Consider the following 25,630-nt stretch of genomic DNA (forward strand, 5'->3'; position numbering starts at 1 on the left):
CCAGCTTCTGTTTAACTAGTAGTAAAAAAAAATTACAATAAAGTCCAAAAAAAATAATTACAAAATAAGTCATAAAAGTTGTCATTCTCTATTCTGAAACTTGTCATTACAGGCTATTTAGATTGTTATTGGAAATTTTTAGTAATTATTTTTCTTCACATTACTGTAATTCTCCGTAAAAAAAAAGCTGTTATGTAACTAACATTTATATAAATATTGATAGTTGAAATTAAATTCCGCAAGCAGCACGCATGCGCACATTAACGTAATGTAAAATTGGGGACAGATGACCTCCATATTTAAAGTAGAATTTTTGGCGGGGAGATCTGGTAAAGAGTAAACGCATAAAATATAAATAATGGGAAAACAATAAAGATTAATTTTTATTATTGGTCATTACTAGACGGCTAGACGCTTACACAAGCCCAGCTATTTGGACCAAAAAAAAAAGAAAAGAAAAGAAATGACCCGATCTAGGAGGATCGGAGGCTGTAAGGTTGAATGAATTTTCAACTATAAAAGGCAAGCCTCTGTCCTGGGCGTGCCGTGCATCATTATATCCTCTTCTCTCCTTCTACCTGTCCAGCTCTCTTCCCTTTTCTTGAACCGCCTCCGCTGTATCGTCCCTACACTCCCCTCCACCTAGCTATATACTCCAAACCCTACATGCTTATGGCTTCACTTCATCGTCCACTGTCCCTTCTTCTTCCTCTTCTACTACTCATAGTCCTCTCCGGTAAATATTCTTCCTTCACACTTCCGTTACGAGTGCATGACATGTTCGTCTCTTTCACTTATATTCTCTAACTGAAAAAAGCGGATTATATTCTTTTAACTCCGGTACATGCAGAACACTTGGGATTGGAAGCAGAAGCTCGTAATCTGCAGAATCCGACAAAGTTGTTCGTCTTTGGGGACTCGTATGTAGATACCGGCAATGTTGGGAGAGATGTGGGGAGTTCCTGGAAACAGCCGTATGGAGTCACCTTTCCCGGAAAACCAGCCGGCCGTTTCTCCGACGGCAGAGTCCTCAGTGATTTTCTTGGTATATGCCTCGACTTTCATATCTGCTTTCTTCTTCGTCTTTCTGCGTCTTCACCTTTGTCAGAAAAGTATGGTCGTGTGTTTGGGCTGCTTTGGTAGAAAACTCAGTGACGATTCATATAATTTGTTTTAACAGATATATGTGTATAGTTTTAAAGGTGGGGTTCATTTCTTTGCTGGCCCGCCACTTTTCCTTTCTCTTTTTAAACTATCCATCTGAATGCCTCTGTGCTCAGTGGCACCTTTCTCTATTTTCCATATCAAATTATTAGAAATGCCCCCTTTTCTCAGTCTCTCTCAAGTCCTCCTAAAAAATTAATATACACAAAGTACATCACTAAGTAGTTAGCACTAGCTTTAGAATCCAATCTGCATTACTAATAAAGCAGCTCTATCTCTGGCCTTTTTTTTTTTTTTTTTTTTTTGCGTTTATCCCCGTAAACTTTTATCGTCAGCGGTGCCAGCTAGGCCTTTGCAGTAGCTAGTAAAAAGCACTGGGCATTGTCGTCCTTATCGCTTTGATTACAACCGCGCTAGCAAGAAAATATATACAATGAGTTACTTGACGAAAAGAAAAGTCTGAGAATTCAACAATATTTTGATTTTAGAGTATTAATGATTAATTAATATAATGAATGGGATTACGTGCAGCTAAGTATTTGGGTGTGAGGTCGCCGCTGCCTTACAGAATGAGAAATTTGATGCCACAATATGTGAAATACGGCATGAACTTTGCATATGGTGGCACGGGGGTTTTCAATACCGCTGCTCACTTCCCAAATATGACTGTCCAGATCGATTTCTTCCAAGGTCTCATCACAGACAAAGTGTTCGCCTCCGCTGACCTCGACAACTCCGTCGCTCTCGTCTCCGTCGCCGGCAACGATTACAGTTTTTATCTCGCCACAAACGGCACCGCTGAGGTAAATTTCCATGTCACGAATATTTAATTACTTTCAGCGAATCTTAATTTCCGTTCTCTGCAGAAAAAATGCCAATTACATACATATTGGACTTGTTATATCGTTGCTAGAAGACGTATGCGTCCACTGTTCAGCCATATTTTATTCAAATTTCATTATCACATGGCTCTTTCCAAATTTTTGATTCATTTCACTGATCGGTGGGTTCCACCATCCGGAAGAAAACAAGGCGCTCAGCTACGAGCATGTAGCCCCAAACAAATAAACCTAAAAATCGTCGGTATAGGAAAATTATATATATATATATATATATATATATCTGTGTGTGTAGTTGATACATTAATTAAGAGACACGCGTCAGGCTTGATTGTATATATCTAGATTTTATATAGTCTCAGAATTGATGTCGAATATACATATAGATAGCTGATACGTTTGCATGATTTGTATGAACGTGAATAGGGGGCGCAGGCGTTTATTGCGTCGGTGGTGAACCAGACGCTTAAAAATGTTGCTCGAATCCATGGATTGGGAGTGAAGAAAATTGCAGTGAGTGGTCTTCAACCCCTAGGGTGCCTCCCTCAGACGACAGCTTCATCGTCATTTTCGCGGTGCAACTCCACCTTTAACAGCTTCGCCACTCTCCACAACACCCTCTTAAGCCAAGGTCTGGCCAAATTGAAGGAAGAAGCCAACGACAATTCCATCGTTGTCGTTCTGGACCTTTACGACAGTTTCATGTCCGTACTGAACCACCCCTCCACCCATAACATAGAGAACCACTTCAAGCCTTGCTGCGTTGGTGTGAGCAGCCAGTACTCGTGCGGCAGCGTGGACGAGAAGACCATGGCCAAGAAATACACAGTTTGTGACGATCCTGAGTCGGCTTTCTTTTGGGATTTGGTGCACCCAACGCAAGCTGGATGGCGTGCCGTTTATAATAACTTGCGGGCCACCAATGCTCTTCAACAACTCCAATGCTAGTCTCTGATCTTTTCCCTCAAACTCATTTTCACCCTACAAAATAAATTTGGGGGGGGGGGGGGTCTATGTCTGTTGTCATATTGATCACCGGTTCTTCTGTTTGTTTGTAATAATAATAATATGCCCCTTCCATTTGTTTAATCAGTTACGTTATTAGTTGTTCTTGTCATTTGTAAGTATTTTCCGATTTGTTGGGTGCTCATGTTCTATATATGTCATGTGCGAATTGAATTTATTATTTTTTTTTAAAGGAAAATATGCTTTCTGGAATGCATCTTTTCCTTATCCTCTCACTCAGCTGTCTTACCCGCACCCACCATCCCCTCCAATAAATACATATATGACTGTTCCAATTAACTTAAGAGTTAAGCTGCTTATAAGTACACGAATCAGTAAATTTGTTGCCAGATTCTCTGTTTGTTTATTTATTTTTTTTCGTTTCTTTCCTTTTCGCTTTTCAATGATAAAAGTCTATTTGGAGAAAATATTCTGATCAGTAGCTTCCCCTGATCTGTAAGATCACTTTACAGACATGCACATGTGAGGGGGCGATGCAAGTTCATCGACAGTATTCGTCTGGACTTGGAAAACCATTAAGCAGAGCTGTGATTAGTTCCCTTCACATGAAGGAATCGGATCGTCTTGTTTTTTAAAACTGTTTTCATTGTATTGTAACGCCATCGATCAATATGATTAGATCGATGAGAGATCCAAAAGTTGAATATAATTTACGCAGTAACATTTTAATTTCTTAACCAACGTCACCCCACTCTTCATGAATTAGTTTAACTCACCGTCATATGAAAAAAACGATGAAGTTTGCCGACGCAGATTCGGATGTCTTCTGCGTAGTTTATTAAGTCGAACCGTGAAAACAGAGTGCTCCAATAGTCTTCCACCCTTCTTGTTTTCTAACTTTACCATGGTTTCATATGTCAATCGCTATTGAACACATTCGGGGAGCCATAATACTCCCCTGTATTTAATATAGGACCTAATTGTTGAGTTGGTTTTTGTCTTAAATATAAGACCTATTTCTCATGTTTATTAATTTTTTTAAATTACCTTAGGATATTCTCTCAACCATAATCAAGTAAAAAGAAGAGAGGGGGTATTAATTAAGAAAGATGATTATAGTGTTTTAGAAAAAATGTGTCACATTTCTTATAATTAACTAACTTACTAACTTCCTTAATCTAATCAAATTAGTTAAATGGATCTTATATTAAGAACCGGAGGAGTATTTGATACTGAGAATATAATTGTGGGAGCATACTGCAACATGATTTGTGACAAACCAAAATCAGATTCCTTTTGAGATCTCATACTTCCCATGCAGGCATTTATCACGTTTAGAGTCGTATTCTCACTCTTTGTTTAGAAAGACATACGTTTTAACTATTTACTCCGCTAATAAGTTTACAATTTAACCCGTCAGTTTTATATGGACAACTCTTTAATCTGTGGATCATATACTGTGGGACTGAGTAGTAACTGGCAAGTAAAAAATTTTAGAGATCAGAGATTCAGTCGTATATATTTGCAAGGTCCAGCAACTAAATAGTTGCACTTACTCAGATTTATTCTTACATCCCTAAAATTCAGGGATTAAACAACGGAGGCATTTAGCATTTGACCAGATAAAAAGGCAAATTTAATTACCTTTACGCCCACTCTCTGTTGGCGTAGATCGGTGAGTTGGGCTTGGTCAAACCACCGTGGCTCATCCGGCAAGAGTCGTTAACCGTTGCAATGGCCTTTATTTTCATGATGCTAATGGGACACATGGCCGTTACTGGCGGTTTTCTGCTTATGTCCGGTTCGGAATACGCAACACTGAAGGCGGCTATGCTTGAACTACTTGAAGATCCGAAACTTAAGCCACCAGATTCTCAGTATTAGACCGTGTTAGTTTGCTCCTCTATTATACTCTTCGCTGCATAATCTGCGGTCAGTGCCGTTGTAAAATATTTATATGAAAATACATTTATAAATTCACACCAACAAGCTCTCCCTTTTCCATCAGTGCACAGCAACAAACATCAATGTTATTTCGCAGTAGATTCTATTATTACCATACAATGAAGTTACGTGATTGTACACAACTGTTGTTCGCTCTCTGTTTTCTGCTCATACTGATCCAAGCATCAAGCCAAGATGAAAGAAAGGTAAGGCCGACAACCTAAACTACGTATTGAATGGTAACTGATATTGGTGACGAATAAAGTTACTTGTTTGTCGTATTTTGCTTGAGCGAAGCATGTGCAAATATATACTAAACACAAAATTTGTGGAAAACAAAAACAGCCATACATTGTGTACATGGGGCACCTGCCAGAGGAGGCTACTAGAACCAATGCCGTAGAATCCCAACATTACAACTTGCTGGAGGCTGCAATTGGAGAGTAATAATCCCTGTTCTCGAGTAGAATTAAACGGGCTTTCCAGACACACGTTTCATTTTAAAAGCACATGTTGATTATAAAAGTCTATTTATGTTGTCCTTAACATTCTACAGCCATCAGTTAGCCAGAGAGTCCAAAATACACAGCTATAGTAAGAGCTTCAACGGATTCGTGGCACATCTATTGCCACACGAAGCAGAGAAACTTGAAGGTATTCCTCCATTTTAATTACTAGCTGGCTACAAAGTGAAATTTCTGGCACTCTAATTAATTTGAGACAGAACTTGAAAGTATGCAAATATTCCGCATTTGTGGGATTATTAATGCAGAGAAGGAGGGTGTGGTGTCTGTGTTTCCAAACACGGTGCGAAAACTACACACAACAAGGTCATGGGATTTTCTGGGAATGCCCCTCGGAGTGGAGAGACGCTCCAACGTCGAGAGCCATATCATTGTGGGCATGTTGGATACAGGTGAATGTTTTGTAGTGGAGTTGTGTAACAGTTAATTCCGTTAGAATGAAGATGGTATATATTTAAAACGTGTGCACAGGTATCTGGATGGATTGCCCTAGTTTCAACGACGAAGGGTACGGACCTCCTCCACGCAGATGGAAGGGCAAATGTGTCACGGGAGTTAACTTCACAGGCTGCAACAAGTATTAATTCCTTCTTTAACGTGTGCATGGGAATGGGATTTAGATTGTGGGATATATCATGATAATCATATGGAAAATAGGCAAGTTATGAATCACAAATAGCTTGGAAAAAAAAGATTCTAAATTTACCTTTTTACCATTCTACCGCATGATAAGATCCAAATTCCTAGTAGTACAAGACTTGATTACAGTGCTGATTCCTTTTTAACTTGCGATACCCAGTAAGGTGATTGGAGCAAAATACTACAATCTGGGTGAAGGTCCCTATGATGCGAATCTCAGTCCAGTGGATGATGAGGGCCACGGCACCCACACGGCAGCCACAGTGGCAGGCGTGCCAGTGGCCGGAGCTAGTCTCTATGACTTGGGGAAAGGCACCGCACGCGGCGGCGTCCCATCCGCTCGCATTGCCGTATACAAAGTTTGCTGGAGCATAGGATGCAGCGACATGGACATCTTGGCTGGCTTCGATGACGCCATCGCTGATGGAGTCAACTTCATATCGGTGTCTGTAGGTGGCGCATCCAGGGAGTTCTTCAAGGACCCAATAGCCATCGGAGCATTTCATGCAATGAAAATGGGGATTCTCACTTCTTGCTCCGCCGGGAATGACGGTCCTAGCCCCATGACTGTCGAGAACGTTGCTCCATGGATTCTCACGGTGGCTGCTTCTATTACTGATAGGCAGTTCACTACTGAGGTTGCCCTCGGAAACGGCAAGAAAGTTACAGTAAGTACTATTGAAAACGCAATGGTCACTTGAGTGTTTAATTGAAACTCGTATACAGATCTTGATCCTTAAACTTCACGCAAGAAAAAAACCATTGAATTGGTTATTGTATTGGGTTGGCAGGGACTGTCCATTAATACCTTTTCACCTGGGAAGATGATGTATCCTTTGACTAGTGGAGCCCTTGCCAGCAACAACAGCAGAGAAGGCTTTGGAAATGCCAGTGCTTGTGAATATGGGACTCTGAGCAAGGAAAAAGTGAAGGGGAGGATTGTGTACTGCCTTGATGGAATGGGCGGCCAGGACTACGTCATCGAAGAATTAGGAGGCGTAGGGACCATTATGGACATACCGGAGCCAACAGACGTCTCCGTCACCACGCTTATCCCAGGAACCTTCGTGGAGGCCTTTAGTGCGGGCAAAGCCATTGAGCTATACATCAATTCCACCAAGTATATTTCTTTCACTAGCACTTATTAGGCCATTAGCTAACTTGATTATATTACAACTTCAAGTTTGAATAAGATTCAAGAAATTCAGGAATCCTCGAGCTGCCATATTCAAGACAACAACTAAAAGAGTCCCGGCTCCATTTCTTGCTTCCTTCTCATCCAAGGGTCCTCATATTCTCAGCCCCAACATCCTCAAGGTGATCCCCCTATATCTCTCTCTTGTTATCTTTCTTTTCTCCCTCTGGTTTGAGAAGTGTAAGTTTCTACGTTTTGTGGACAGCCCGACTTAGCTGCTCCGGGAGTGGACATCCTGGCTTCTTATTCCAAACTGACAACCATAACAGGGTACCCTGAAGACATGAGGCACGCCCTCTTCAATATACTATCTGGAACATCTATGTCGTGCCCACATGTCACTGCAGCTGCGGCTTATGTCAAGTCCTTCCACCCAGACTGGACTCCTGCTGCTGTCAAATCTGCTCTCATGACCACCGGTGAGAATCCCTCTTGTATCACACTAATCCACTTCTTCACTGATTAACCTTCTATTTTCATCTCTACGATTCAGCCACTCCCTTGAAAATTGGCCGAGACAAGCTGGCAGAGTTGGGATCAGGGTCTGGACAGATTAATCCAACAGGAGCACTGCATCCTGGGCTAGTGTACGACATTAAAATCGACTCTTATGTTGCTTTCCTATGCAAGCGCGGTTACAACAACACCGTCATTGGTCTACTAGTTGGAAGCAAAAGGGTCAATTGCTCCACCGTTAAACCTCCACAAGGCATTGATGGAATCAATTACCCCACCATGCATATCTCCCTGGCGACCCATAATTCTAGCATTTCGGCAGTGTTTCATCGAACGGTGACGAATGTGGGATATGGGACTTCGACGTACAAGGCTAAAGTCACAGCACCCAGGGGCTTGTCGGTACGAGTTATACCAAATAAGTTGCAGTTTACCCAGTTGCACCAAACAAAGATATTCAAGGTTATGCTCAAGGGGTCTCCAATGCCAAACGAGAAGCTGATATTGTCTGCATTGCTTGAGTGGAATGACTCTAAACACAATGTTAGAAGTCCCATTATTGTATATAGGCCTCCTTTTCCACCTACTACAACTTAAGCTTCTAGGTCTAGTAGCAGTACCCCTACTTCATAACTTCAAAAACTAACTTTTAAAGATTTTCGTTTTCCATTTTCATTTGGATCCATTGACGTTCAAACTTCACCTTAACTTGCCTTTTTTTTCTTGGGCGTCTTAAGTGCGAGGGGGCGTTGCGTGATGATCCCGCCATTGTTTTTCAAGCCATCATAGCATTACATGAAAAAATGAAACCGAAACGATCCAAGCAACTCGAACATAGGCTGGGGCCCAATATTGGGATGTGGAATGCCCACTCCTATCACATGATTTCTGCTCGAGTAAGTGTCAAGCACCATAATCGCTACAGTAAAATTAATACCATTGAAATATATTAAATTTAAAATTTTAACTAATAATTTTTCAAATAAAAAATTATTTTAGAAACAACTTTTAGTTAAGAGATTATATTTATTTTAGATTATATGCTTATTAAAAAGAAATTTTGAAAAAAAATATTTAAAATAAAATTTCAAGTTAATGAACAGCAGTTCTGTGAAACTAATATCCTTCAAAGCACCCAAAAAAAAAAAACACAGCATTGCGAATCAAACGGCTATCCAGGTAGATATCCATGCTACGAAGCATAATAGAATATTCACATAAATTATTTTGCAGAACAAATAATTTGTATATACATTAGGAGACCTGGCTAACTGAACTAGTGTATTTCGAGCTCAAGGTTCTTAAGAATCTGTCTGCCGCTGAAAGAAATCTCAATGACGGGATAAAAAGTACTGTATCCTGTCCATCCTCCTGCACGTTTTTGTGTGCTTGTCGGAAACCCTGAATTATCCTCAAACCATTATCAAAATAACTACCTAAAGTCGAAAAAATGGTCACCGAAACTTTTGGCAACCTTCCTACAATAAGGAAATAGGAAAACAAAATGGAAGGAGATAATCTCAAACCTTCAACGCTGTCAGAGAGCGTTCTGAACTTTGCCTCTCTTCCTTCATTGGCCTCCACTATTTATGGTCAGGCGTCCTGCTCGATTTCCAATCATTTCTTTTTATCAAGAGATAAGAAACTCCAGAAGCGCTGGTAACGGATATTCCCCTTAAATTTTTTAATTATGTTGACTTATAAGTCAACATTGCAACCGACATTGGCGACTGTGGATGCTTTTCAGCTTTGTAAGCTCCTTTCTCCTCTTCCTTGCCTCAGCTGCAGCAATTGCATCCACTAGATTTTTACCTGAGTATATGACTTGTTCTTGTTTCTTTTCCAGCAAAGAATTTGCAGTATGAGAAACTGTTGAAGATACCTCAGTATCGGGTGCAGGATGTATCTTAAAGCCATGTTCTTCCTTGACAACAGCAGGATGATATCTTTCCATAATGTGACATCCTCTTTGCTGCTCATCTCCATCCAAAGAAAAATTAGGAGTGGCGTGATTTGGGTCATCAATAGGTCTGACTTCTGTCCAGCCAGAAGCTTCTGTTTTAATTTTGAAAGGTAAAGTAGCCTGATTGTCATTATTTGTCACTGTATTTGGAGTTGAATTAATACTACATGGTTTACCTACAGGATACCCATCTTGTTTATTTTTAAGGCCAACAGAGAGTGGCGCCTGTCCATGTCCAGACTCTGGAGGTGGGAAGAACCAAGGATACGGAAACAGGTATAATGGATTTTGTATTTCATTGTCCTGTATAAGGTTATTTTCTTTGTGGCATAAGTCAGACTCAGAAGAAAACGGTAAAGAAATATTTGATGGTATGGGTGCGGAACCATGAGGCGTATGCTGAGATTGAACAGGATTGGAAGACTGGATGACAGAAGGCCAAAATAACTGTGTTACTGGGAAATGGCTACAAAGGAACCATGGACCACTACTCGTGGATGAAGACGTAATCTCAGATGCAGGCAAGTCATGCTCATCTGGAGTTTTATCCGCCATGGTATTCACTGACTTGGCTATCTGCACGTGAAAGAAAATTTCATCACTTTATTTTTATCCTTTTCATTCTATGAGCAAAAGAGTTATTGAATGTCTATACAGGTAAGTATCGTGTAAAAATCTCTTACTTGTGCCTTCAAGTGCTTATTTGTGTTCTCCAAAGATTGGTACTCTTTCAAAGCCAACTCCTTCTCCTTTTTGCCAGAAATGATGCCAAACGTGAAAGGCTTGATGGTTAAATAAACATCAAAGAGGAAAATACATTCAGATCTAATCAAACAAAAATATCTAAGGTCACCGCCTCATCCAATTATGAGAAGGATTAAGATGGCAGATCGACAGGAAGACATAATTGGCTGTTTAACAAGATGACAGATAAATGATAGTTCTATACCTTTTTCAGGCTTTCATTCTCCAGCGCCAAATTGGCAGCTTTTCTGGTTAACTCCTCACAGAGTGCCTGGAAAAGTATTCATACAAATGGTCAGAAAAGAAATTTGCCTGAGCAATTAAAAAGTTTGGGAATTATACGAAGTTTTATTCTTGTCATAAAAAATTCAGAAACATAAATGTATTAGAATCCAATCAAATTATAGAGGTGCTACGGCAATCAAGCTTGCAGTGGCTTTACATATACCAGAACTACAGATTTCAGATTATTAGATATTAATAAATAAAAGGTTAAAACTTCTGTCTCTGGGAACATGAGAGTTTAAAAACACGCCATCATTAGTAGCAAACAAAATAGAAGGGGGGGGGGGACTGTTCTCCATCTTTGAAGTGAGTTCCAAGAAATGGCATGTGACGTGCAATTCAAGGATCGCTAACAAATTCACTTGCCAGAGGAACATTTAAGAGTATCACCACATCGATTTAACAGGCCAGTGCATATAAGCATGCCCAATTGATAAAGGATGAAATACTTGATCTCAAAATCCCCCCTCAGTTGCTACAAGAAAACAGGAAAAAAATGGAATGATGATTAAAAAGCTCAGACAGATGCAGGTCCGTAGATAAACAGACCAACTGAGCTGTTAGGCGCAAGTTATAAAGTCAAATATTGGAAATATAAATTATACACAGCACAATTTTTCCCCCTTTTTTCAGATTTATTGTGAGCATTTCAGAATCAATTCTTACAGAATTTAATTTACCCCTTTCTAGTACCTGCCTACGGCGAATTGTCTGCCTAGCTGACTCCCTATTTGCCAATACCCTGCGTATCCTCCGTGCCTCCTTTTCTTCCTGAGCAGAGAGCCCATAAGAGTTCTATTATCATTAATCGATTAAGGTCAATATTGTAATCAAATACATTCGAAGCTTCTTGTACCTCAGTTAAATTTCGCCTTGACTTACTGCAGCCAACCAAAGAGTAACTTGTGCACACGGTGCTTGTCTTGGCTAAATCAGCATCCTGCTCCGTCTTCACTTCTCTTAAGCAGACATCCTGTTGAATCTTTTTCGTTTCACTTGCGGATATTTGATGTGGCTGGTGACCTTCAACAGCTTGATCCTGCCATAAATTCATTACATATATTTCTAAATTCTTGCATGAAATAGTACACAACTTGGTCATGCCTTCGTATTTCTTGTATTTGTACGACTTAAGGCCTACCACGTTTCCAGAAGTTGAAATTTTATCTTTAAAATCAAGACATGATTGATAATTAATGAAAACTGAAATGAGGAAACCAAACATGAGAAGACGAATGGCTGCCACTGATCAGCCGTTTGCGTTCCATTAACAACACTACAGTATAGATTACATGTCCTGAAAATTTCCAAAAGGGTTTGGTAAGGTTAGTTACTTTCATTAAAGATTTCTCAGTCACGACAGTTCACTTATGATATACTAAAAGTATATAACGTAGGGGCAATGGCGTTGAGATAAAATTTTACTGCGCCAATGAAGTGTTTTTTTTTTTTTTTTTATAAATAAGTGAAATCAAATTAGCCAGCTCTTTGTTTATGAGGTGATAGTAGAGCTGGTTGCAATGGAGCAGAAGTGGGTAGAGACATTAAGAGTCATCCACTAGGAGACGAATCATAGAACTTTCACTCGAACTTGGAGAATGCAACTAGAAATACTTTATATACTGCCATATCTCCTAACATCCAGGATAAAGACTAAATTTGTAGGCGAGTTTGAATAGGAGTCTATGACTTGTACCCAAATAGAATTCCTTCTTGCCGGGGCATATATTCACATAATGTGGCAAAGAATTTAGCACATAGTTGTCGTTCAGAACAGCGGAAGAATCTTTGCTCTGTTCTTATGGTTTGATCAATTTCGGAAAACTGAATCATCTACAGTTATAATGTAAATAGTGATTTGACTGGTTCCTTTTCCAAACTAACGACTAGCATATACTATTATTAGTTTGTAATTTTCTATCAATATTCAAAACTTAAAAATATTGTTATATCCATGTTTAGTTAAATCACTAGATTGGGACCACAATTTTTTTTTTACTACAAATGTGTGACTTGTATAAAGAAAATTAAAATGAAAGGGTCTAACACGGATCCAATAAAACTGACCCGAGAGAGATCCGGACATTTGGAGGCTGAGTCGAGCCCGTTCAACCCCGAGTCATCAGTCGGTGACTCGCAGGAGAGCCGCCTCTTGCCTTGTTTGCCTTTCTTGCACTGTTTCTCTCCGGAGTCAGAGGCAGTCTCACGCATCGCCAAGCGGGCCAAGTCTGCGAGAGTCTCCGCCGCTTCAATCTCCGTCTTAACCAACCGATCCGCCTCGCCACCCAACCTCTCCGCCCACGCGGACGTAGAAGCAGAGCTGCTTGCAAAGCGCTTCTCTGATTCCATTGGCACAAACAGAGAGAGACCGCTCAAAGATAGAGAGAAGAAGTATGGCAGTGCGGGAAAGTAAAGGTAACAAAGGGAGGGAACTGCAAACCGAGCGAGGGAGAGAGAGAAAAGCAAGGGAAGGAAGGCGGAGGAGGTGTTGTTACTGGTTAGCAGAAGGAGGCCAAAGATTGTATATGAATGCCACGTGTCATGCCAGCTCACAACTCGACATCTTTATGAGGAAAGGCCCATGTATCTGTGCTTGCCACGTTTCAGAATTTGACCACGTAGGCGAATTCCCGCATTGCAAAAGTCGGCCCCCCTCCTCAACGGTTTAGCATGGAAACGGTAATTGAGCGGCTGATCAATCATGTTCTTCTTCGTTTTATCTGAGCCACGACCCCTCAACAAACGGATAACAAAACATGAAGTGTGATGCTGGACCAAGTTCAGCCTTGTTTCAGGCCCATTTTACCACAGAACCTGCCTTTCTATTTTTCCTTCTTTCTTTTTTGTAATTGCATTTTTTAATGAAGTTGGGTCTAGTAAAAAAACTAGCTTTTTATAACATGATAAATCAATATTTGAATTTTTATTAAAAAAAGTGTCTATATTTAGCATTTAACAATGTTTCGAATACTTATACCTGCAAAAAAAAATTGCTTTTCTCTTTTTATAATTATAAACTTATTTTGGGTAAATTTCACGATTTAGGAACTGACCAGTTTTGTTTATCGGAAAAGGGATGGAAAAAAGAATTAAATGGAAAAAAAACAGGTACCATTTGTATGCAAGTGGAATAAAGAATAAAATATATTTTTGGTTATAAAAAAGCTAACTTGAAAAGTATGTTCTTTTCCCCCCGGGGGGTGTTCAATTCTCTTAATGGACTTCCTTCTTTTTCGGCCCAAAGCTGGGAGAATTCACTTATGGTAATAAATAAAAGCTAACCAAGGTTACCAATGAGGATTGGATCTAGCGAAAAAAGTTAGTTCTTCATAACATGACGAACCAAGGTTTGAAATCCCTTCTAAGAGAGGTGCTCACATTTAGTGCCCGACAGTTCTTCGAATAAGATTGCCTTCAATAGAAGATATCTATGTTTTAACAAAAAAAAAAAGCCCCTAGTGAAAAGAACTAGGCCCACGTTAGGTCTGGGCTCCATTTTTTGGTCCACGAAAGGCAGATTCGGGCAGTAAAAAGAAACCCTAGTATAAGAGTGTCGCTATTTCGGAAACTGGATTTTACTGGTCATCCTTTGAAGTCGCCCGTTGCTCTTTCTTTGTCCACTCCGGATCCGATCTCCACCCCGCCAGGTAGGCTTTCTTCTCCGCCCTTCTCGTCTCTATGAAGAGTATGTCTGATGTAATGCTGCTCTAATTGTGATATTGTATCCGCGATTTAGCAGAAAATGAAGTTGATCGCTGCTTATTTGCTCGCTGTTTTGGGCGGGAACACCTGTCCGTCCTCTGCTGATCTCAAGGGCATACTTGGATCTGGTACCTTTTATCTTCTCTAAAGGATTTGTATAAATGTGGATTGCATAATGCTTTTGGATTATAAAACCAAAACATTTGGCGCCTCGTTTGCATTTGTAATGCAGATTGTTATATTTTGTGGTATATATACTCCTTTGCAAAATGTAAGGCCCATTTTTGCAGTGTACGGGTCTTACATTTAAGTCGGGAGGAGTATTTAATAACTTGAAGAAACTTGAAGACTGAAGATTCATGGACAACGAGGGTTCTTATTTTTTATAATTTGTGAACATGCAGTGGGAGCAGAGGTTGACGATGACAGGATTGAAATTCTTCTGTCTGAAGTCAAGGGCAAAGACATAACTGAGCTGATCGCCAGCGGTAGGGAAAAGTTGGCCTCTGTGCCTTCTGGCGGTGGTGCAGCAGTTGCAATGGCCGCCACACCTGGCGGTGCTGGTGGCGCTGCCGCTCCAGCGGCAGCCGAGCCAAAGAAGGAAGAGAAGGTTGAGGAGAAAGAGGAATCCGATGATGTGAGTACTTTGTTGAACGCTTTACACATCATTAAGCTGCACGAATTTAGCTGTGTTTTACTTTTCTAGCTCGCTTCTGTCCATTGTCGTCTGACTCTTTGATCGTCAATTTGTGATGCAGGACATGGGCTTCAGTCTCTTTGATTGATTATTCGACTTTTCTTCGGAACATTCTCTATCTAGAGATTTTAATTGCTAAAATTTTGATATAAAGTCATTCAGGTTAATTTATCTTTTTGTAGTGAAAGAATTAAGTGTGCAAGCCTTTCTTATGTGAAATCACAATTTATTTAGTCATAAATCATGGAGTGTGGCTGTTTCTTGTTATAAGTTTTGACTGATTGACGTCTCATTTTGCGGCAAATTCAGTGTGAATGGGAAGTCTTGGCATTGAAAGGTTTCAATTGGCATAACGTATTTTACATTGTAACTAGCATGTTGTAATTAAAAAATTTAAGGCATGCCAATTAATATCACCTAGGAGTTCAGGCCCCAGGCGAAGTAGTGTGTTAGCTGATGCACTCCATTTAGTGTTCAAAACATGAAATTTCAGTTGGTTAAAAGGAGTTAGTGTTTGACTCAAAATCTACGTTTTTTTATACAAAAAACCCAAGTATTTTAATGACTTGCGAATAATTGTTTTGTAAACATAATGTGAATAGTACGCACTGGATTTCATCTACGAAAGAATAATTCTAGCCAATTTTTGAGTAACAAGTTACATTTAAATTTAAATAAAATCGAAATGATAAACTATTGAACCATCCTAATGAAGGAGTCCCAAACCAAACTTCATAACCATTAGTAGCTTTTCTTTTATGGCCACTAAGAACCATTAATATTGTACTAGCAGATTTGTTATTCTAAAGTACTACTTTTAGTTAATTATAAGAGTTAGTTGACTAATTTGAGGAGATTAAGGAATAGGTTGAGTTAGTTATTTGTGCTAAATAGGTATTGTCTTTCCTAAAATATCCTTGTTAATCAAGTGTATCAGTTAGAACTATCATTGTTAGAAGGACTATTTAAAAAAATGTATAAATATGAGAGACAAAATGGATTGGGGTCTTATATTTAGGACCAAAATAAAAGTCAAACAAGGTCTTATATTAAGGACCGGAGGTAGTATTTTTTAGATGTATTCGGTATCTCAGAGTAGTGGTTGTACTAAAAAATATTTCACAATGCCACTTGATGCACCACAACATACTTTGAGACGCTGGATGTACCTGATGAAATGTTTCTTGCTGCTAACAATAATAGTCATCATTAAACACGACTACCAAAGAAGTTCTCACATCTGTAGTGGAATTCAAACTTACAATCTTACGGGTTATGAGTTGATTTCTTGCCAACTGAACCAACTCTTATTTGCTATCCTGTATTACTTTTAGGAGTGAATTTTTTAAGAGAGCCTTAGGGTGTGTTTGGTATGAGGGATTTGGAAGGGAAGGGAGGGGAGGGGAGGGATTTTAATCATTTTCTCTTTTGGCAACACACAAATTTAGGAGGGGAGGGAAAATTTTTTAAAATTTCCCCTCCCTCCTCAACCTCCCCTCCAAAATTGGGAGGATTTGAGGGAAAAGGCAATTATTTTGTCATATTATGACCATTATGTTCATATTTTGTCATGTTATGACCATTATGTTTATATTTTGTCATGTTGTGACTATTATGCTCATGCCTTAAAAAAATAAGAGCAAAATTGTCCATATTAAAATATTTTTCCCTCCCCTCCCCTCTTTTTTATAAATCCAAACAAGGTGATATTAAAATCCTTCCACTCTCCCCTCCCCTCCCTATTAAAATCCCTCCCCTTCCTCTCATTGAGCCAAACATACCCTTATAGTTTAGTTAAGCCCAACGTGAACCAACGTCACAAGAAAGCCCATAATTGAGTTTGGGCTGCCATCGAAAACGACAGTTTTTGTTTTTGAGTAAGCCATAAAACGAGGTTAACTAAACAGTGACAACCATTGATTAAGTTCCTGCGTTAGGTATATAGACATGATGTCTCAGTTTAGCTGCTTATTTTCTTTTTCCTTTTCTTTTGCCCTCATTTTCTTTGCTAAATTTTGTGGTAGTTTAGAGCTATTTAGGAAAAACAATGCTGTCATATAAATGCATGATTTTGGAAGGAAACCGTTTAGGCGGGGTTGCGTCTTGACACAGAGGACTGAGGAGAGCTAGTTTGAGGGAGTACGTTAGTTTTAGATTGGGCTCTCAAAGTCAAGACAAGTTCCTAACCAACTCTCTCTTTCCACCATGGCTGTCCAGTTCCCCACATCACGTGCAAGTGGCTACATGTTGCTTCCCCTTCTTTTCGAAATGTTACCCCGCCCTCGTTCTTATTCCACCTGTACAAATCTATGCCGCCCAGGAAACTTGTTCTCTCACAATAAAGGTGGGTCAGAAGGTTTTTTAAACGACATTGATTGAGGACCCCAAGTCGATTAATTCAGTTAAGGCATTGGCACAGATATACCCTTAGATGAGGAAGCCCTGTGACCAAATAATGAAGTCCCATTGATGGGTTGAGAACTGAAGAAAGAAGAAAAAGGACGCGACACCTCCCATGCTAGCAAACAAAACGAAACGAAATGAATCTCTGCTACGCTTGTCTGGTGACACGTCACCGGCCTCTCTAGTCCATCATCATTAATCCGGACCCAACTTATTATTAATGAAATCAATAATTCACACACGCGCCCGCCTCCCCAGCCTCTCTTGTTTTTTTCACGCACTAATTAGTAATTACCCACGGCCACACCAAATGAAACATGCCATGCTACCCTCTCCTTTCCTCCATACGCGTACATCAGGACGACCATGTGATTGTGGTCGCCGTATTGACGAACGCGAAAGGAAAAGCAACCGCAATTCTTTTCTTAAACAACACAACACCTAATAATAAGGAAAAAGTGCAAAGAAGGTTTGAGAGGCGACGCGTCCGTATCTGGTTACGTAAAATAGTGGTATTAAATTAAAGAGGCAGCTACAGGTGGCCTCTCAATGCGAGTGATATTGACAGGGAGAGGAGCAGGCGAGTAAAGAGCAGTTTATGAACGGTGGAGGGGGTCATAAATAAGGGAGGGAGATGACGGTGAAAGGTGAGAGGGTTGGGTCGCTGTTATAAATTGAACCTGACGTTTTCACATAACCTGAAACCCCTTTTTCAAAACTTCGCTATCTTGCAGAGTGAGACACGAGGAAGCACAAGAGCTCCCTTGTCCGCCCTGTGCATCACAACTATCTCTCAAATTTCCCCCTCCTTTCGCTCTCACTCCTCGCTTTCCAACTTTTTTCCACTTGCCAATTTCTGTATTTAATTTTATCTGTTTATTGTGTCTCGTCTTATCCTACTTATCTCCCATGAATAAATGATAACAAATATAGCCATAGATAATTAGGGGGCCCAGTTATTGGCGTCCTGATTTTCTAACAGACGTGTTTTCCATGTCGGTTAGGTCAACCTGGGCACGTCATTAGGTATGAACTAAGATTAGTCGCCAATTCCACTCAGCTTGACTTTTTCATTTAAGTCTAACTCAAGGTTCAGCCATGTTGTCAATTGCTTCCTCGTCACTTGATCTGCCTTTTTCTTTGTTGATTTTCCTAATCCTGCATGGAATATTACAGCAAATCAGGGATGATTCTATAAATTCCATTAATTCTGGAAATTGCTGGCAATTTCAACAAAAAGCTGTATCCATGCGGGCAAACTGATGGAAAAAAAGGGAGCGCTGATTGGTTGTTAAACTATTCAACCTGTCTCCTCCCTTTGGCTTTCACTGTTGTGATCCATCCCCATAATGGCTCCCAACAAGAACTTAGGCTCGCAATCACCGCAATCCCTCCAATCCCCACCTGCCACGTTGCAGCCTCTAATCATTCATCTAGTGAGAGTTAGCAGCTCATTTCTCAAGCTGAGTCTCAAGATCTCACCACGACATTATTAGATTGAAGGCCAACCATTTCAACCGTCAGTCGCGCTGCTTTTTACTCCACTGATTACTTTGCCAGTTTACCGCAGCTTTTTTATTTATTTATTTTATTTATTTTTGGCTGGCTGACGTTGTGTATTGTAACTCAAGGTCTCTCTCTCTCTCTCTCTCTCTCTCAAAATATAATTTAATGCAAAAACAGGATTAAACAAAACTGCTTTACCAAACCCAGAACATTGGATGCTATGTAGAGTATTTCTGTATTTGTTTATTACGACTTTTTATTGGGACGCAAATCTCAGATCGCCCTCATTTCAAATGGGACACATAATTTTAAAGGAAAACAACATCGGTAGCTTTCAAGTCCCACCCCGGCCCAGGAATGAAAGAGTATGGGCAATGGCATACATCACAATACGACGACTTATTTACAATTAAAATTTGAAATTACTAAGATACATTAATTTCCTGGGAATGCTCATGCATATTTATATATTCCTATATTTTATTAATCGATACCAGATATTAATATTATATTATGGGACTTTTGAATTCATCCGTTTGGGACTGCGAAACGCAGCATATACGGTGGGGCCCTTGTTCCTACAAAATAATCAGTGCCCAGTACCGAAAGCAGAAACAGTAACATACATTGCGCATCTCCTTCTCTCTCCCTCTCTGTCATCTCAGCTTCCTCTTCATATCTCTTCCTAGCTAAGCCTAGGGTTTCTCCATTTCTCTGCTTGAATTTCCTTCCATGTTCTCCGGATTTGTTTGCTTGAATCCGTGTCAATGTGCCCCTATCTCTTAGCCTTTTCAGGTACTGCTTTTTGTTTCCGATCGCATTGTATTTGCCTTGTTTTATGCTTCCCCTGTCCGTTTGTGCGGGCACCCTGATTCGTTAGTGAATGTTGTTTATTTGGACGACGCTTTCTCTGAATCTGTCAAGTGATACTTATACTTTTTCTTCTGTGGGTTAAGAACTTCCGCTATTTTTGGTTCTGAATTCCCACATACGAAACCGTGGTTATTGTTTGTACAAACAAGGTCTGGTTCGGCGGATGATACTGTACTTCTGATTATTTTCCCGCAAGTGGTGTGGGTGGATTTTTCTTTGCTTCCCGCTTCTCGGGTTTAATTTCTGGGAGACAAATCAATCCTAAAGTCGTATGCTTTCCCCCCTTCTCCTCAGTTGGATGCTGTCCTGTTGAGAATAAGGGAATGGAAACTTCATTTTCCTTCACATTTTATCTGATCTATTGATTTGACAAATTGAGGACGGTTTGAAAGAAAAAATAAGCAAATATTTTCCACTTTAAAGGGCTTTGTTTTCTTCCGCTTGAGCAGTGTTTACTGTGTCTGGCTTTATTTTTACCTCCAGAAACATCGAAGAAAAATTATTATGCTTGGTACAAACTGCAGCTTGTAACTATGTTGATGAGAAATTTGTAACTCGGATTATATGCGCAGTTCAAATTAGAATACCCTTTGTTTTTTGGGTGGAAGAATACCCTTTTATTTGGTTCTAACAACTGCCCGAGTTCTTCTTCCTCGTCTTCTTTATCTAACGTTTCGACACTCGAGTTCTTGTATTTTCACGAAATGAATTATTTTCGTAATTTTTAAATGCGCTGGGTCAATAGAAACTTGATAGATAAACTGTTACAGTATTTGATTCTTTCATTTGCGATTTGATTCTTTGTGCTTATGATGATGCTCACTTTTCGTTGCCTCTGCATCTCTTCTTTCTCCTTATGTTCCAGAGTATGTTTTCTTTTGGTTTTCTGACAAGTTGAAATTTTGGCCACTGTATCAGGGTTTGAATGTCCCACTGGCATGAAGAGCGCGCATACTGCTCAGTCTTTAAATTTTATGTGACCAAAGGATGGTCTGGTTTTTGCAAGTTTGAGTAGCTTTTCGTTCATATGCCATAAGTTTATGGTGTCTGATTCATTGCATGTAAATCAATTAGTATAGGCTTGAACATTGAAGGTCAACCTACTTGATCAGCTGTGCTACACCATAATCAAGTTATACGACTCACCTTGTAATGGGCTCATTCTCTGGAACTTGTGAAATAGTTGAAGCGGAGGAAGAGCTAAACTCAGGTAAATCTGCAAGGATTTATCAGAAAAATTCCAAATTTAGCTTGGGCGAGAAAAACCAGAAGCTTCCAATGCTACAATTGGGATGCAAGGACAATCTGGAGAATGATATTAACAAACTTTTCGAATCAGTTGCCCTTAAGACTTCATGGAGGGATTCAGGCCTTTTACAAGATGGTACAAGCCCTAAGATGAAAAATACCTTAAAAAAGCCAATAACAGTTGGTGTTCCTCGGTCTCCTCGAGTTGGTACTTCTGAGCCTGCATCTCTGAAGCAAGCATTAAGAGACCTATGTATATCCAAGGCATCAGAAATGGCTGCTATGAAGCGATTGTCGAAGTCTACAAATTCACCCAGGATATCTGAAGTTGGGAAGATCAAGGCCTTGTACAATACAGTTGTAGGTGAAGGCACTCAAGCTGGGCCATCTTTTGTTGACAGTAAAGGCAGTGGAATTGAAATACCAGTATCATCTGAAGAGAGAAAAGCAGTCTCATTGGACAAAAGGTGCCAGTCTCATCAAGCTGCCAATGCCTCTTCATCCGGTGCTAGTGTTCAATCGTCTTCAAAAACTGTAATTGCAACTAAAGAAAATGATACAGCGTCCTCATCAATGGAAATTGACTTGGCAAGTTCATCAAGTAAAAGTGGGTTTCGGCCTCAGCAATCAGGTTCTGTTCAAACAGGAATAGAAACATTTGCAAATTCATCTCTTTCTAATACTGATGGAAGCAAAGTAGAGTTGCCTGAATGTGATTCTGTGCCAAAAAAAGTAGGAAATAAAGCATCTGCGTCAAAGGTCGGGCGAAAAGTGAGGTTGCAAGCCGTTTCTTCCTCATCGACATCCTCTTCAGTAAGTGGAAATAGGGTAAGACGGACCCACAGTGCCCCCCGCACAGTCAAATCAGTCATAAGGAACAAGAATTTGAACAAGAAGAAACCGAAGCAGGATCCTGGTTCTGCTCCAAATGTTCTTACGTCAAATGAAATGAATAATAAATTAGTACCTGGAACAGCTCCGCTGGTTTGTGAGAGATGTCGGTGCACTTTAGAGAGTACAGGTAAAGAAAAGAGCCAAGATAGTGGAGCACCAGGCTGTGCCAATCCTGGAGATGCAGTAAGGTCAAGTAATGCACATTACGGTGCAACCAAATCTGCTCCCACATCAACTAACTGTAATAGAAGCAAAGCTGTAGCAAAAGTGAAAAAGAATGCCAGGTTGAAAGAGCAACTGGAATTTTCACAAAGCTCAAAGAGCAGTCAAGAGTGCAGTAGTGGTACAAGTACCAGTGATGAGAGCAATGTGAGCGGGGCTAGTTGTGGCAATAGGCCTCACATGTCAAAGGATGTTAGGTGGGCAGCCATTCGTCAAGCTCACATGCAGGATGGAGTCTTGGGCTTGAGGCAGTTCAATCTTTTGAAGAAACTTGGTTGTGGAGACATTGGAACTGTATATCTTGCTGAACTAATCGGCACAAATTGCTTATTTGCCATCAAGGTCATGGACAATGAATTTTTGGCAAGAAGGAAGAAGATTTCCAGGGCTCAAACTGAAAGGGACATATTAAGGATTCTTGATCATCCTTTTCTACCCACACTCTATGCTCAATTCACATCAGATAACTTGTCTTGTCTGGTCATGGAATATTGTCCAGGTGGAGATCTTCATGTTCTGCGGCAGAAGCAGCCTGGTAGAAGTTTTACTGAGCCAGCAGCCAGGTATGATACTAAAGACTGGTGCACAAAAGTCAGCATTTTATTTATGATCCATCAAATTGTGTGTTAACCTCCCCCATACTAAACTTCAATGCTTTCATATGATGCCTTAATAACTCTTGGTACATAGTACAAACTAGTCTGGTTAAATTTCTTAGCTTGCTTTTGCCAATCTTCATGGTTATATTTCATCTGTATATTGCAGTAAATAGGGTCTTGACTTGTATCTTCGGCATAGTACATAGGTCATTGTTTTCTATATCAAATATGAATTGTTGAATGTTGCACGAGTCTAGGTCATGTATACTCCATTTCTGGTTTATGAATTCTTGAGTCATGTATTGTTACCATCCAATCATTTTTGAAATAGACACTTTATATTCCTTAAGTAAATTTTATCGGATAGAAAAAAGATGATGAAATCCTCCCAGCAACTCTTTGATCGCTGCTTGATGGGGCTTTCTAAGATATCATGTCACAGCTTTTTCTGCCTTTGCATCTTTCCTTTGGAAACGTTTCAAGTAGGGCTGCGCATAAGCAATTGACCAAGAGGCCAAGCCAAAAAAAGTGGGCCATCTTGGTCCTGCAGGCTTGTATAGCCCAACCTGGTCTTCTTCAACAAACCACCAGCAACTCATTGCCACTTCATTTAGTTTTAAATGCTGCGATGTTTAATTTGAGTATGGGCTAGTCCCTTTATTGCAAGTACTGCTACTATGGACAAAGAAAAGGGTTGTTTAGTCGTTGAAATATTGAATTGAATATTGATTAAAATTTGGTAATAATAGGTTTACCTGCACAGATCTGCCATTGACCAACCAGTGTTTTATTATAGATTGACCTGGATCCCTCTTCTTTATATTAAATCAATAATTGGATCTAATATTCTAAAATTCATTATCACTTGAACTGTTCTTCTATGCTGATAATCCATCTTTTATGTGTGCAGGTTTTATGTTGCTGAGGTCCTTCTTGCATTAGAGTACTTGCACATGCTTGGAATTGTTTACCGGGATTTGAAACCTGAAAACATTCTTGTTCGAGAAGATGGACACATAATGCTTACAGATTTTGACCTGTCACTGAGGTGTGATGTCAGCCCAACGCTTCTGAAATCATCTTTTGATGCTGATCCAGCAAGGATTTCTGGTCCTTGTGCCCGATCTAGTTGCATTGAGCCATTCTGCATTGAACCATCCTGTCAAGTTTCATGCTTCAGCCCTAGATTCTTACCTGCTGCTGCAAAAACAAGGAAATTAAAAGCCGATCTGGCTGCACAGATCAGATCCTTGCCACAGCTTGTGGCTGAACCTACTGACGCAAGATCAAATTCTTTTGTCGGTACCCATGAATACCTGGCACCTGAGATCATCAAAGGAGATGGGCATGGTGCTGCAGTTGATTGGTGGACCTTTGGCGTTTTTCTTTATGAACTTTTATATGGCAGAACACCCTTTAAAGGTTCTAATAACGAAGAAACATTAGCGAATGTGGTGTTGCAGAATCTCAGATTTCCTGACAGTCCATTTGTGAGTTTCCAAGCCAGGGATCTCATAAGAGGGTTGCTGGTTAAAGAACCTGAAAACCGTTTGGGTTCAGAGAAAGGAGCTGCTGAGATTAAACAGCATCCCTTTTTCGAGGGCCTTAATTGGGCATTAATTCGATGTGCTCCCCCACCAGAGCTTCCGGAGTTTTGTGATTTTGGAGTTCCAGACATCACCTCACAGGGCAAGTATTTTGAGTGTAAAGCAACAGGAGAACATGTGGAATTTGAGTTGTTCTGAAGAGAAGACTCTTCGGTGATTGTGGCATTCTTGATATGGTTTCTCTTGTTCCTGGCCTCATGTATCGAGATGTCACTGATATGTAAGCCTGTGTTGTATATTAGTTTTGATTATGTCACGGCGTAGTATGTCTTTTTAAGGCACAGGAAGTTCATACATGGCTACAACTCGATGTTCGCATCTAGAGGAACGAAAGTTCCCTAGATCCAAAATTTTCGTAGTTAGGCGGGGCAAAGTTTGTATGGTAGCATTTTAAACACCCGGCCCATCGAGAAGAGAATAAACCAGAAGCTCGCGATGCCGACACTGGCTATCGGGCGCAAGTACCTACACTAGCTGGCCTGGCAACTGGCAAATACGGTAAATGAGATATCTTCGACCACGTTGCTGAATGTATTTGTCTTTTCTGTTTGTTTTGTTCAAAGCCGAACAGAGACGATATGGCCATGAGAGGAAATAAATCAAATGACACTGTTGTTTGGTACGCGCCCGTGGCTCACATCTATCGAAATCTTTGGCACAGAGCATCCAGTGTCCCCATCTACGTACCCTAATTCTTGATGTGGAGCCCAGACACTGAATGAGCATTGTCACTGGGAAGTGGATCTTGTCGTCATCATTATAGTTCTGACTTCTGAGTCATTACGGGCTATACAGTCGTAAATGGTTTGGATTCTCTTCCTGCTGCATGTCGAGAAATAGTGGGTTCCATTGGTAGTCACACTTCTCATTATCTCATAGCGCTCTAACCCAGATATGCAAGTAAAAAGAGCTATCTTTGGGTGGTGGCTATAACTTTGCCCGGAAAGTAAATAAAGGAGGAAATAAATCAAGATGATTTTGTTTTGTTTTGTTTGTTTTTGATAATTTTTTGGAAATTTAAAAGATGAAGAATGAGAATTTATTTTTAAGGTGTCATAAAAAATTAAAATTAATGAAAAATAAATATGGACTGTCAAGGCAAGCAATGCTCTGCTGCTCATAATCTCAGCGCCGGAGGGATCCCGTTACTCCTGGTAACC

The 25,630-nt window shown here is 40.1% G+C and overlaps 5 protein-coding genes across 9 annotated transcripts; 4 read left to right on the forward strand and 1 right to left on the reverse strand.

Moving 5' to 3' along the window:
* The first annotated feature begins 595 nt into the window (after positions 1 to 595).
* On the forward strand, positions 596 to 3,127 carry LOC114740793 (GDSL esterase/lipase At5g03610-like). The gene is made up of 4 exons (XM_028929024.1): positions 596 to 736; positions 851 to 1,045; positions 1,696 to 1,967; positions 2,430 to 3,127. The coding sequence occupies exons 1-4, from the start codon at positions 667 to 669 to the stop codon at positions 2,949 to 2,951; spliced, it is 1,059 nt and encodes a 352-aa protein (XP_028784857.1). The 5' UTR covers positions 596 to 666; the 3' UTR covers positions 2,952 to 3,127.
* A 1,905-nt stretch (positions 3,128 to 5,032) lies between these two features.
* LOC114740837 (subtilisin-like protease SBT4.15) lies at positions 5,033 to 8,324 on the forward strand. The gene is made up of 10 exons (XM_028929083.1): positions 5,033 to 5,119; positions 5,259 to 5,356; positions 5,470 to 5,567; positions 5,686 to 5,829; positions 5,909 to 6,014; positions 6,237 to 6,744; positions 6,868 to 7,196; positions 7,285 to 7,393; positions 7,477 to 7,690; positions 7,765 to 8,324. The coding sequence occupies exons 1-10, from the start codon at positions 5,033 to 5,035 to the stop codon at positions 8,322 to 8,324; spliced, it is 2,253 nt and encodes a 750-aa protein (XP_028784916.1).
* Positions 8,325 to 8,833: 509 nt separating this feature from the next.
* Positions 8,834 to 13,175, reverse strand: LOC114740792 (light-inducible protein CPRF2). 4 transcript variants are annotated; one of them, XR_003739720.1, is made up of 7 exons: positions 12,787 to 13,175; positions 11,576 to 11,758; positions 11,413 to 11,490; positions 10,640 to 10,705; positions 10,374 to 10,439; positions 9,254 to 10,266; positions 8,834 to 9,128 (listed from the first exon to the last, which is right to left on the reverse strand). XR_003739720.1 is itself a non-coding variant. In XM_028929022.1 (7 exons), the coding sequence occupies exons 1-7, from the start codon at positions 13,066 to 13,068 to the stop codon at positions 9,471 to 9,473; spliced, it is 1,371 nt and encodes a 456-aa protein (XP_028784855.1). In that variant the 5' UTR covers positions 13,069 to 13,175; the 3' UTR covers positions 8,834 to 9,470. The 4 variants fall into 4 exon arrangements, 3 of the variants coding, with proteins under 3 accessions (XP_028784855.1, XP_028784853.1, XP_028784856.1); XM_028929022.1 differs by having other exon boundaries at positions 8,834 to 9,509; positions 9,610 to 10,266; XM_028929023.1 differs by lacking the exon at positions 8,834 to 9,128 and having other exon boundaries at positions 9,472 to 9,539; positions 9,610 to 10,266.
* A 1,124-nt stretch (positions 13,176 to 14,299) lies between these two features.
* On the forward strand, positions 14,300 to 15,462 carry LOC114740853 (60S acidic ribosomal protein P2-2). 2 transcript variants are annotated; one of them, XM_028929098.1, is made up of 4 exons: positions 14,300 to 14,366; positions 14,459 to 14,549; positions 14,826 to 15,058; positions 15,180 to 15,462. In XM_028929098.1, the coding sequence occupies exons 2-4, from the start codon at positions 14,462 to 14,464 to the stop codon at positions 15,204 to 15,206; spliced, it is 348 nt and encodes a 115-aa protein (XP_028784931.1). In that variant the 5' UTR covers positions 14,300 to 14,366; positions 14,459 to 14,461; the 3' UTR covers positions 15,207 to 15,462. The 2 variants fall into 2 exon arrangements, with proteins under 2 accessions (XP_028784931.1, XP_028784932.1); XM_028929099.1 differs by having other exon boundaries at positions 14,321 to 14,366; positions 14,456 to 14,549.
* Positions 15,463 to 19,643: 4,181 nt separating this feature from the next.
* LOC114740805 (serine/threonine-protein kinase D6PKL2-like) lies at positions 19,644 to 24,751 on the forward strand. Its single transcript, XM_028929043.1, has 4 exons — positions 19,644 to 19,822; positions 20,819 to 20,890; positions 20,980 to 22,827; positions 23,774 to 24,751. Exons 3-4 carry the CDS (start codon positions 21,053 to 21,055, stop codon positions 24,606 to 24,608), a joined length of 2,610 nt encoding a protein of 869 aa, XP_028784876.1. The 5' UTR covers positions 19,644 to 19,822; positions 20,819 to 20,890; positions 20,980 to 21,052; the 3' UTR covers positions 24,609 to 24,751.
* Positions 24,752 to 25,630: the final 879 nt, after the last annotated feature.

This window comes from Neltuma alba, unplaced genomic scaffold (genome assembly GCF_004799145.2).
Source record: "Neltuma alba isolate B1F8T4 unplaced genomic scaffold, ASM479914v2 tig00003187_pilon, whole genome shotgun sequence".
In the NCBI taxonomy this organism is placed as follows: domain Eukaryota; kingdom Viridiplantae; phylum Streptophyta; class Magnoliopsida; order Fabales; family Fabaceae; genus Neltuma; species Neltuma alba.